The 13,607-nt window shown below is 36.4% G+C and overlaps 1 protein-coding gene across 1 annotated transcript in view; it reads left to right on the top strand.

Annotated features, from left to right (window-relative positions):
• LOC150107164 (PHD finger protein 12) overlaps nucleotides 1-13,607 on the top strand; it is a 664,368-nt gene that overhangs the window by 269,728 nt on the left and 381,033 nt on the right. The window contains exon 9 of the mRNA XM_090391685.1: nucleotides 6,497-7,232. Within this exon, the coding sequence (XP_090247811.1) occupies nucleotides 6,497-7,232 (736 nt within the window). The remainder of the gene's footprint in view (nucleotides 1-6,496; nucleotides 7,233-13,607) is intronic.

The following is a 13,607-nucleotide window of genomic DNA, read 5'->3' as shown; positions in this document are numbered from 1 at the left end:
ACCGGGGCAGAGCTGACTACCACCGGGTGCGTCCCCAGGTGGCGGATCGGGGAACAGCCTTCAGATATGGAGGCTAGCTGCGATATAAGCAGAGCAATCTGGCGAATAAGCAGCCGTGGACCAACAGCGACTGAGCTATCAGGGCGTGGGGGAGCAGAAGTGGCAACTCTGTCTCACTTAAAACCTCACAAAGCCCACTGACAACTCGGTGACATGGCAAGTAGTGCCGCCATTAAATACGCACCTGCTGGGGTCACTGCCCCTGACATTGGGAAGCAGCATTGTCAGTACTGACATAAGGTTGAAGCCAAATGATGACGGAAAAGCTTGTGATCAGAGATTTGCAGATGGCAATATGATTATATTGTATACATCTGTAATACTGCGGAGCAGAAAGCAAACGGAGAAACTACTGCTCTACCTTATCTCCAGAACAACCACCATGGCGAGCAAACCCTTACAATTGGCCCCAAGTTCCCGGCGTCCCTTAAATGGGACAGGGGTGTGAAGAATCTCCGGGCTCAAATAGCACAAGACCGCAGTTTGTTCGCCAAGATGATCGCTGACCTTCGATAGAAGATAGCACAATAAGAAGAAGAAGAATTCTGCACCAACCAGATGGTGACCTACATTTCACAGTTTATAGAAAGAAGACTCATACAGGCCATTATATCCATGCAGAATCTCATCACCATCCCAGTCAAAAGGCAGGAATTATTAAAACACTGGTTCATCGGGCCCACTCCTTTTGTTCTTCAGACGATCTATTACAGAAAGAACTACAATATATAAATTCTTCCTTTCTATCTAATGGTTATAAGAATTGCTTCATTAAAAGAACTTTGAGTAGTTTTAATATGTCTTCCTCTTCAAACACAGAAGTGTTTGAAGAGGAATAACGCGCATTACTATCCCTTATGTAAAAGGTATCAGTGAACATATAGGAAAAGTTTTAAAACCACTGAATATTTTTATTGCCTTTCGACCGTTTAGAAAAATCTCCACCTTTCTCACTTCTAAGGACAAGCTTCCACATCTTACTCATCCAGGTATCTACCAGATTCCGTGCTCTTGTGGATTATCTTATTTCGGACAAATGGAAAGATCTGCCTCTATTCGACTAGAAGAACACCAATCTTATATTGAATACTTTAAACCTGAAAAGTCCGGACTTGGAGAACATGACATCTTCACTAGACACAGAGTTCATTGGAGAAAGACAATAGTTCTTCTCAAAAGTCAGTTTTTCATGGAACACCTTTATAAAGAAACGTGAAACTCTACTTCATTCTCCTAACTTAAACAGATCCGACGGCTTACATCTATCCCCTTTATGGGAGATATTACTTTACAAATCAGCTAATCTTTCCCAAATTTTTATTGTATTGATTTTTTATTTTTTTATTATTTTTTTTTATATATATTTTTTTATTTTTAGGAAAGTTATTGACCTCTTTAGTTATCTTACACCAGCTACTTAGGTGGCGCTTTTTGGAATTGTCAGTTATTGTTTAATTTGAGCTTAATGTACTGAAGATGCCTGTGACATACAGGCGAAAATTATACTATTAAATAATCTTTGTACGTGAGTTTTTTCCATTATTAATTTTGTATCGATATGTCTACTCACGGTATACCTCTTTTAAATCTTATCCTTACTTCGGTTTTGTGCAAAATCACATTTACTGGCACAAAATATTCTAATGAATTGCTCATTAAGTACTGCACTTATAACTTCTGCAGTTGTTTCTCCCCTGCTATTTATATCACCTAACTAACATCTTAATCCTGTCATCATTCTTTTTCTACTGTACTCTCATTCTGTCATCTCTTTCCACGTATCGAAAGAATTTCCTGGAATTTTCCTAGGCCTGCTTACTTAAACATAGATCATTTCTTACTTGTTCTTTTCTTACAAATTGTCACCTTCCTGTCTTCCTCGTTACACTCCTGAAAAAAATAATTGTTGTCTGCTTTACACTGCCTCCTTTTTCCAAATATTCCTTTATCTCGATCTCCTTTCTTTCTGTTTCTTTCTCTCATGCTGTTGTTTCCAAGAATTACCTGTGTGGTTAGTCACCACACAAGTAATTTCTCTGTTCACTTTCTCTTTGATGCAGAACTGAGAGGAGACCTCCACATAGCCTTTAAAGGAATGCGGAGAACCGACCAGGTCTTCTGGCCTAATGTCCAATCCTCACCATTTTGTGGTGCACCCTGTTGGGCATCTACTTTGATACTGAACGAACGTGGATGGGCTAGCAATTTGGGATTTAGCCGACCAAATTGTATTCTTATTGGTTAAACCAAAATAAAAAATGATGGTACAACATGACAAAATTTCATGCCGGCTGGGGCGTCGCCCGGTTAAACAAGGCCCCTGTTGTTTTCGCCAGGGAACCAGGGCGAACAGCAAAAAGTCAAATACTGGAACAAATCTGAAAACAAACCCCAACTCAACATCACCAGAGTTAAAGATCGGTACTATCAACGTAAGAAGCCTGAATGGCAAAGAAATGGAGCTAGCTGAGGAATTAGATAAGTACCAGATCGACATAATAGGGGTGACTGAAACAAAAAAGACCAAAACTGGTGAGATCTTTCTGAGCAATAAATACAAAATGTTATATTCAGGCAATGACAATCAAGGAAAAGAAGGAGGAGCCATAGTATTCAAAACAAAATACGAGGCTAATCTTCTTGAATGGCAGTCAGTCTCAAGTAGAGTAATGTGGGCAAATATGAGAATGGGGAACTGGACAATGAGACTTATTTGTGCCTATGGTCCCACAGAAGGTTCTACTAAGGTAGAAGTGGAGGAATTTTTTGACGCTTTAGAAAAAGCAACTGACACAATGAAAAAGGAAAAGTTGGTCCTTGTTGGGGATCTAAATAGCAGAGTAGGAAATGATTGTGAGACATACAAAAATATTTTGGGAAAATTTGGAGAAAAGAGCAAAGCTAATAATAATGGCAAATATCTGTTGGATTTCTGCTTAGGACATGGACTGGTTATTACTAACACCATGTTCCAACATAAAAATGTGCACAAATTCACATGGAGAGAAGAGGCTAGGAATAAGAAAAGTCTCATTGACTATGTTATTGTTGATAGTGATGTTTTCTCCATGGTGCAGGACACCAGAGTGTACAGAGGATTTGAAATTGGAAGTGATCACTATTTAGTCTTGAGCAGGATAAAATTGAATTTCATATTCAAAAGAATAACATGTAAGAAAGTTTTAAAGCGAATAAAAGTTGAGCAGCTCTCAGATGTGAACTGTAGACTAAAATACAGAAAGATTATTGAAAAGAAAATGAAAGAGTTTGAGAACAGGAATCAAACCTTGGAGATTCAGTGGCCAACTCTGAAGAAAACATTGATTGATTCTGCCAGAGAGGCAAATGTGGTGAAGTTGTCTGCAAGGATAGAAAAATCAGAACCCCATGGTGGACACAGGAAGTTAAATTGGCAGTGAAGGAAAAGAAGAAAGCATTATCAAAAGTTCCTGTCAAATAAGTCAGCTTGTGCTCTTAGAGAATACAGAGACAAATACAAGAATGCTAAACACTGTGTCAAACTAGCTAAACAAAAGTCATGGGAGGACTTTGGCAAGAATATAGAAAATAAATATCAAGAAGGTGGCAAAATATTCTGGAGGTTGTTGAAGAAGCTTAGGAATGGAGGAAAGAGTGCTGTAAAAGGAGTTAGAGATGATAAAGGTGACATGAAAACAGGAGAAAAAGATATCCTTGAAGTATGGAGTAATTACTTTGAAAAACTGCTAAATGAAACAAGCAGTGATGACAGCACAATGGTAAAAAACACTGACCAGGCATGCAGTCGGGAATACATATCCATACTTGAAGTAGAAAAAGCCATCAAAAGCTTGAAATGTGAAAAGGCAGCAGGAGTAGATGATGTTCGACCAGAAATGCTGAAGTATGGTGGTGTAAAAGTCCTACAGTGGCTGCACTGCATAGTTTAGAAAGCCTGGACAGAGGGACGAATTCCCGATGATTGGAGTAGAGCTCTCATAGTACCCATATATATAAAAGGAAATAAAACTGAATGTGAGAATTACAGAGGTATTTCCCTACTGAGTGTTTCTGGCAAGATCTATGCAAGTATACTTGAGAAACGGTTGAGAAGAATTGTGGAAGAAAAGCTTGGTGAAGAACAAGCTGGATTCAGGCCAAATAGAGGCTGTCAGGATCAGATCTTCACTTTACGACAAATAGTCGAGAAAGCATGGGAATATAACAAAGATCTGTATTTAAGTTTTGTCGATTTGAAAAAGGCATATGACAAGGTGCCAAGAGAGAAGCTATTTAATACGCTGCAGTTATGTGGTGTCAATGGGGCATTATATCAAGCAACACTTAGTCTTTATTTGAGTTGTAAGTCAGTAGTTAGAATTGAAGGAAGTACAGGAAGATTGTTTAATGTAAAATCTGGTGTCAGATAAGGAAGTACATTATCCTCTCTGTTATTCATTATCTATATGGATCACATTATGAAGGAAAGTGGTATTAAACCTGATATCAAAATTGGAGATGTTAATGTCAGCTCTTTGCTTTATGCGGATGATGTTATACTTCTAAATAAATCCGCTACAAGTCTGCAAGATTCTCTGACTAAATTGAATAGCTGTTGTAATAGATATGGTATGAAAGTCAGCAATAAAAAGACAAAGACAATGAAAATAGGCAGAATCGTTGAAAATATCAACTGTGTTGTGAATGGAGAACTTGTGGAACAAGTAAAACATTTCAGCTACTTAGGCACGATTTTTAGTGAAGATGGTAAATTAAATGTAGAAATAGACAACAGAATCAGCAAAGCTGGTATGGTGGGAAGTCAATTGAATAAATTCATATGGAATAAGAGAGAAATTAGTCGGAACCCTAAATTAGCTGTATACAAGGCAGTGTTCAAACCAGTTTTAACTTATGGATCCGAGAGCTGGGTCAGAAGTAAAACACTTGACCAAAGACTAGAGACCGCAGATATGAGAGTCCTGAGAAAGATTAGAGGCGTGAACAGATGGCATCAATGGCAATATCATATTAAAAACGAGGATATTAGGAAAGAACTTGACATTTGCCAGCATCCAGGAATGCGTTAGCAGAGCTAATCTCAGGTGGTATGGTCACCTAAACAGAATGGGCGAGGAAAGATTAGCAAAACGAGTGTTCTCTGCCAGGTTGGCAGGAAAACGACCCAGAGGAAGACCAAGATATAGGTGGGTTGACACGGTACAAAGTGCCTTAGACGATAGAAATATAAGATCTGATAATGTTGGAGTCTTGACAAGTAACAGACTGATTGGAGGAAAATTGTAGATAGGAAGTTAGTAATGATGTAATTTTTTCATGTAGTACTATCATATCCTGTACATCCCTTGAGGGTACATGGCAGGAATTAGATGATGATGATGATTTATTCTTAAAAGTAAGAATAAATAAAAGGATCAACTACTTATTGGTTCTCAGAAACTCAAGAAATTCATATTCCTTGGTCTTAAATACTTGCACTCACTGGCAAGGGAAAGGGTAAGAAATTTGAAAATGCATTCCTCATCTGCTGTTATCAGATGAGAAACTCACTTTAAGAGATCAGATAATCATTTGTACTTCAGTACAATCTTATGAACTTCAAGCATTGTTTTTTAAATGTCTCCTTGTTGTATGAGAGTCATTGTGATCTATCTTATTGTTAATCATTAGTCACAGTAATGACAGCAAAACCACTGTACTACAGCGTAGAGCTAAATAAACATTTGCTTAATGGTATTTACAAGGTGTGATTGGGGGAGGGGGGGAGCGAACGTGCTGAAAAAACTGTGTAGTTTATTTTTTTTAAAAATTCATTATGTGATTAATTTTGAACTGCTATAAGAAACAAAACTGCTCACAGTGTTGTTTCATTGTAGGTGTGTATGTTTGGGGGTAGATTGTGCTAAAACTATATAGCTTATTTTTTAAAAAAATGCAGTTTCATATCCGCCATATTTGTCTGACCTTGCAGTTACATTTTTTTAATATAAAAGTGAAGGAATTTTATAAAGTTGGAATTGAAATTTTATATAATCGAAAGTTGACAAAAGAACTTGGTGAAGAACCATATGTATGTGTAATTAAAATTTGATTCACTGTCTGTGTATTTCCTTAAACAGTGAGTGAACAGTTAACATTACTTATGGAATAACTAATATCTAATCATTTTTATGATTAGCAGTTTGTTAAAATGGATGTTTAGGAATCAGAGCCACTTCTTGTATAACTCAAAAATATGCTTGCCTCTGAGATGGGTAAGAAGGTTATTCTTCGGTATACTAGAAATAGTTTCTAACAATAAAAGTATTAAAGTCATCTGACATTTGAGACACTATATGTGTAATATTCTTGTCAATTAGGTGCATATTTTGATGTTTATGTTAATTTTATTTGTTTAAATTTCCTATAATATATTTTTTTTTACTTTATTTATTAGTGGCTTTCTAGTGTAATATATTTCCAAGCCAGTGTTGCCAAACATCTTGCTCAGAGACAGCTAGTTCTAAACAGCAACAAAAGTTTTGAAAATCAAGAAGTCAGGCCACCTTCTACTTTATTAGTAAGCACTTCTTGTTTAGGATCAGAAAATCTGACTACAGATGTCAAGCCAGTCCTTACTAGTAGTACACATAGTATTAGTAAAGTTGTTTGTGTTACTCAGAATGGACCTATACTAAACCATTCTAATTCGGTGACTTCAAATGGTGATATGGACTCAGAATCTATGTGTAAAATAAAATTAGAATGTGATGATAACAGTATCCTCACAAGTGCAAGTGCCAATGGTTCTCAGAATGGTGCTCTAAAAACTGTTTCAGCAGTAACAACTGCAGCTACCCAATTAAGAACGTTTGTAACTCAGAACAAAAGTGCCGTAGCAAATAACATACCAAAGCCAAATAATGTCGCAGTAGTGACTAGAGTGGTCCGAAGTCCAACCCCAACTCCTAGGAGTGGAACAAATCCTAATATCAATGTTGCTCATAGTACATCTGTAAGTATTTTACAGCCTCGGCCTCAGACTCCAAATCATGCAGTTTCTTTACCCTCTGGAACTACTTTTCCCCCTGCATCTAATGCAACATTAAGATCTGTTGTAACTACAGGAGCTAAAGTATCGCTTATGCAGAGTGGTACACCAGGGTCACCCAGATTAGTAACTGTCCAGACAGGTAGGTAAGAGAATAAATAACTCTTGAAAAGTATTATTTCTTGTATATAACTTTATAATTATTTCAAGTCGATCACCATATAAGAAAGGAAATCATTAATTACAGACATAAGAGATAATTGACAGGAGCTTATTTATTGATTAATATCTGTGTGTATGTATATATCAAACCTTAAGTTTTCTTATTAAATTTTCATAGTACATTTCTCATGAGAATATTTTCATTGCAACTCCCATTCTCTTCATTAAACTTATTTACAAATAATTATTTAAGTAGTTTATCTAAAATGTATATTAAATCAATACTGAAATGCATTAAGATATACAAAAACAAATGTGTATAAATGAATATATCATATATTTGGAATAACAGTTGTAAGACTATTCATGCTTGTCTTTTACATCATTAAAAATATATGTAGGCGTTTCTTCATTGTAAAGCTTTACACTTGCATTGGCCTTAATTAGAAATTCTCCACAGTGGCATGAGAATGGTAATTGCTAGTAAATTGACAATTGTTTATAAATGTCAAATTCTAATTCTACATAATTTATTTTATTGTTGAAACCTGTAGACAGGTTTAAGCATTGCAGTCGTTTGTCTTCCAAACCCCCCACCATTACAATAACATAATAAATAATTATTAAGTTGCTAGTTTCACTGGATTTCAAACTAGCATCTTCAAAGCTTAGTGCCTGACATTTCACTACTACAAAGACCATATGACCATAGCAATCAAGTAATATTGGAACAGTTCAAATTGTACAAGTGGATAGGCTTATGTGTTCGTCAGACATTTTTGTAATAGATTTCACGGTTTGATATGGACACAGATGATTCAGAAAATAACTATTTATTAACTTAAAAGCTAATATTTTGCTGGTATTATATCCAGCATCTTCAGAGCACACAACACAAAGTTTGTTACAAATGCAAAACAACCACAATCTGGTGTAACAGTGGGGCCTAGTAAAAGTAATTGCAGCATGAAACACAAGACTAAAGTCCTAATATGGCACCATCTAGGTTTAAAAAAAAAAATTAATAATAAATAAATAAATTCAAAGTTTTGAAATAGTAGTCCAAATGATAGTCTTAGAAAGTTTGAAAAAAGGAAATAAAATAAAAGTAATAAATATTAATTTGGTCTTAAGATGACTGTCTCCCAAATCTTTGGTAGATTTATACAGCCATACTTGTTAAGGTTTGGATTATGTTTTAAGGCTTCTTCTTTCTAAGACTATCATTTGGACTACTATTTCAAAACTTTGAATTTTTTTTTCTTTTTTTTTTTTTTTTTTTTAAAACCCAGATGGTGCCATATTAGGACTTTAGTCTTGTGTTGCATGCTGCAATTACTTTTACTAGCCCCACTGTTACACCAGATTGTGGTTGTATTGCATTTGTAACAAACTTTGTGTTGCGTGCTCTGAAGATGCTGGATATAATACCAGCGAAATATTAGCTTTTAAGTTAATAAATAGTTATTTTCTTAATTATCTGTGTTCATATCAAACCGTGAAATCTATTACAAAAAAGTTCAAATCGTAGTGGACAAAATGACTAATGTCTTATTTTTTGTGTGCTCTTGTCTTGTCAGGTATCGGCTCCTTCCAAGAGGTTGACTACCATTAGGATCCAGTCCTTAATATTTCCCATCCAATCTGTTCTTTGTCTTCCTCTTCTTCTTTTTCCTTGTAGGGATTCATGCCTTAGTATGTGACCAAGGTAGGTGGTTTTCCTTTTCTTAATGCTTTTTCAACAGAGTCCTGTCTTCTCCTATCATCTCTAATCTCTAAACTAGTTTGACAGTCCATGGGACTCTAAGGATTCTTCTGAGAATCCACATATCAAAGGCTTTTAGTTTATTTTCACAATATTTTGATATTGTCCAAGTTTCTGCTCCATATAGCAGTGTTGACCATACATATCATTTGGACAGTCTAATTCTTATTTTTGTGTGAATTTTCCTTGAGGTCAGAATGTTTTTCATCCAAGTGTGAGCAAACAAAGTTTGCGCCTGAAAGTATCTTCAGGACTGGGTTAAGGTGGTACAACACCAGGGCACTCCTTGCAAAGGTGGATAAAGGATTAAACTAAATTTATTATACTCTAACCAAGTGAAAAATAAACTTTCAACATCTTTCTCTAAATCCAGAGTAATTTATTAAAAAAGGGTGGCACACCATTTGCCAACTCCTATAGGTAGAAATGACCTGCTAATGCTTCTGCCTGGTGTCTCCACATGGGCTTGGCTCCCACTGAAGAGACCTCAGTAAAGGTCGAAGCTAGTCTGGGTTGTGGCCCTTCCCTTAATGCATAACATTAGACATATCCGCAAGGAGATGTGTTTTGCATTATGGGAGATACTGAGATAGGAGTGTTGGTAGCTTTCTCCACCTTTGCAAGGAGTGACCTGGTGTTGTACCACCTTACCCCAGTCCTGAAGATACTTTCAGGTGCAAACTTTGTTTGCTCACACTTGGATAAAGGATTAAACTAAGTTTATTATACTCTAACCAAGATGAAAAATAAACTTTCAACATCTTTCTGTAAATCCAGAGTAATTTATTAAAAAAGGGTGGCACACCATTTGGCAACTCCTATAGGTAGAAATGACCTGCTAATGCTTCTGCCTGGTATCTCCACATGGGCCTGGCTCCCACTGAAGAGACCTCAATAAATGTCGAAACTAGTCTGGGTTGTGGCCCTTCCCTTAAGGTAGCTTGCTCCACCTTTGCAAGGAGTGCCCTGGTGTTGTACCACCTTACCCCAGTCCTGAAGATACTTTCAGGTGCAAACTTTGTTTGCTCACACTTGGATAAAGGATTAAACTAAATTTATTATACTCTAGCCAAGGTGAAAAATAAACTTTCAACATCTTTCTCTAAATCCAGAGTAATTTATTAAAAAAGGGTGGCACACCATTTGGCAACTCATATAGGTAGAAATGACCTGCTAATGCTTCTGCCTGGTATCTCCACATGGGCCTGGCTCCCACTGAAGAGACCTCAATAAAGGTCGAAACTAGTCTGGGTTGTGGCCCTTCCCTTAATGTAGCTTGCTCCACCTTTGCAAGGAGTGCCCTGATGTTGTACCACCTTACCCCAGTCCTGAAGATACTTTCGGACGCAAACTTTGTTTGCTCACACTTGGATAAAGGATTAAACTAAATTTATTATACTCTAACCAAGTGAAAAATAAACTTTGAACATCTTTCTCTAAATCCAGAGTAATTTATTAAAAAAGGGTGGCACACCATTTGGCAACTCCTATAGGTAGAAATGACCTGCTAATGCTTCTGCCTGGTATCTCCACTTGGGCCTGGCTCCCACTGAAGAGACCTCAATAAAGGTCGAAAGATCGGATAAAGGATTAAACTAAATTTATTATACTCTAACCAAGTGAAAAATAAACTTTCAACAGAGATGTTAAAGATTACATGAAAACTGAAGATAAATATATATCTTTCCTGCTTGGAGTAATGACTTTGAAAGATTGCTAAATTAAAGCAATGACAGCATGGTGGTAGATAACCTCCAACAGGAATACTAAATATCCATACTTGAAGTAGAAAAAGCTATCAGAAACCTGAAATTGGGAATGGCAGTTGGATTAGATGAAATTCAATCAGAAATGCTCAAGTATCGAGATATAAAGGTTTTACAATGGCTGCACTGCATAATTCAGAAGACCTGGTTAGAAGGGTGAATTCCAGATGACTGGACCAGAACTCTCATAGTGTCCAATCTATAAAAATGGAAAATAAAACTGGATGTGAGAATTAGAGTTATTTCTTTACTTAGTGTTCCTGGTAAAATTTATGCAAATATACTTGAGAAATGGCTAAGATGGATTATGGAAAGGAAGCTTGGTGAAGAACAAGCTGGTTTCAGGCCAAATAGAAGTTGTCTGGATCCGATTTTCACTTTAAAACAAATAGTTGAGAAATCATGGGAATATAGCAAGGATTTGTATTTAAGTTTTGTAGATCTGGAAAAGGCATATGGCATGGTGCCAAGAGGATAGCTCTTCAAATTGCTATAGTTATATAGTGTAAATGGGACATTATGTCAAGCAATACCTAATCTTTGAGTTGTAAGTTAGCGATTAGAATTGAAGCAGATACAAGAAGATATTTTGATTCTGAATCAGGTGTGAGACAAGGATATACATTATACCCTCTGTTATTTATCATCTATATGGATCACATTAAGAATGAAATTGGTATTAAACCTGATATCAAAATTGGAGATGTTAATCTCAGCTCTTTACTTTATGCAGATGATGTTATACTCCTAAATAAATCTAGTAAAAGTGTCTGCAAGATTCCCTGAGTAAATAATTGAATAATAACTGTTGTAATAATTTGTAATAAAATATGATGCAAAGTTGGAGAGAGTTATAATTAGCACTGCTGATGTTAATTCCCTTCAGGAAGATATGAATAGACTTTTTATTTGGCGAAAGGAGTGGGGTTGTAATTTTATATTCGTAAGTGGAAGATGTTACATTTTGGAGTGCAGAATTTTAAGGATGTGTACTGTGTTGATGGTGTTGTACTGTAGGAAGAGGATGAGATTTGGGAGTGATGGTTGACAGTAAACTGAAGTATAGAGAGTATATTGCAGGTGTTGTAGAGACTGCACATCATAGTGCCCTATGATGATAAGTATGCTAACATGTAGAGATAAGGAGATTGTTGTCCCACTGTATAAAGCACCGATCAGACCACACTTGGACTTTTGTGCTCTGATTTGGGCACCTGTTTTTCAGTGTGATGTGTAAATTGGAGCGGATTCAGATAAGGGTTAATAAGACAATATCCAGACTATGGAATGTTGGGTATGAAGTGAGATTGAGAAATATGGATTACAGAGTTTGGTGGATAGGAGGAATAGAGGTGATATGATTGCGATGTATAAGTTAGTGAGGGTATTTTATTTGATTAGGTCCAGAGAGGATTATAAAATGCGTTGAAGGCAAGGGGCCATCTCTTGAAGTTATGTAAGAGCGTGGTGAAGAGGGGGATTTATGAGGAATAGATTTTTTACATGGAGAATTATCAGTGAAAGAAATGCATTACTGTAAAGTTGTTAATTTAGGGAGTGATAAGGATGCTCCCAAGTGAATGTAATTGTGTCCGGGTGAAATGGATGTGAGAAGGGAACTGATAGAGGAACAGTGGCTTAAGCTATTGTGATATGGTGCTGGAAGATGGGACACCCTAATTCAGTAGCCATCAAAATGGCTACTGGAGAAGAACAGAGAAGTTAACAAGATAGATGAAGCTGGATCAAAGCCTTCTGGGAGTTCAGTTTTTGATAAAGTTAATCTCAGACAAAGACACCTCTGTTTTTCAGAATTAAATTAAATAGGAATATGGAATGTAAGATGCATGTATGAAGGTAAATTTCAACTGGTAAAGAAAGAAATGAAGAGAACTCAAGTTAAGATTTTAGAAATCAGTGAACTGAGGTGAACAGGAATGGGTCACTTTGATACTGATGATCTCATGATGTATTACTTTGGAAATGGAAACCTTCGAAGAAGTGGAGTAGCATTCATAGTTAAAAAAGAATACAAAAAATACTTTTGCGTTGCAACCCAGTGTCCGACAGAATAATCCTGATTAGAAGAAAGGCATGTGCAGAGAATGCAGTACTATACTCATACAGGTGTATGCACCCAGTACAGATTGAAGTCAAGATGAGGTTGAAGAGTTTTACAGTAAATTGCAACAAGTAGTGTACAGTATTGATAAAACAGATTTTCTCTTGATATTAGGTGACTGGAATGCAGAAGTGGAAGAAAAAGAAGAGCAAGGATGTTTTAGTTTTTTGTCAAAAACAGTTGCTTTATTGCATACACTTGCTTTCAACAACATAAAAGAAGATTGTACACATGGACTTCACCTAATGGTGAATACAGAAATCAGATAGATTATATTGCTGCCATCAGAAGGTGGAGAAATGCTATCCAAACAGGAAAAACCTGGTGCAGACTGTGGGACAGATCATGAATTATTGATAGTTGAAGTTAAATTAAAATTAAGGGCTAAGAAGAAAAATTTTTTAAGAAAATACATTGGCGTAGAGATTGGAGGAGCCTTCATAGCTCAGTTGGTTTTGACAGTGCCCTTTGGTCAGAACGACCTCGGTTAAAATTCCGTCTAGGATATGAAGAACCTTTATCAGGACTTTTCAACAGAAGGTGAGTAGCTGGTCTCATATGGAGGTATTGAGTTCTTTTCTACTGGAAACTTGGGTTTTTTGTCCTTAAGAACAGGGCAAAGTGGCTATTAGAACACATGCAATTGACATACATAATTCACTGGCCTCATAGCCTAAGTTTCTTTGGCCATAAATCTAAATA

This window comes from Typopeltis vanoorti, chromosome 4, assembly GCF_054136105.1.
Source record: "Typopeltis vanoorti isolate ZY-2024b chromosome 4, IOZ_Tvanoo_1.0, whole genome shotgun sequence".
NCBI lineage: Eukaryota > Metazoa > Arthropoda > Arachnida > Uropygi > Thelyphonidae > Typopeltis > Typopeltis vanoorti.
This window is presented reverse-complemented; position numbering and strand designations above follow the sequence as displayed.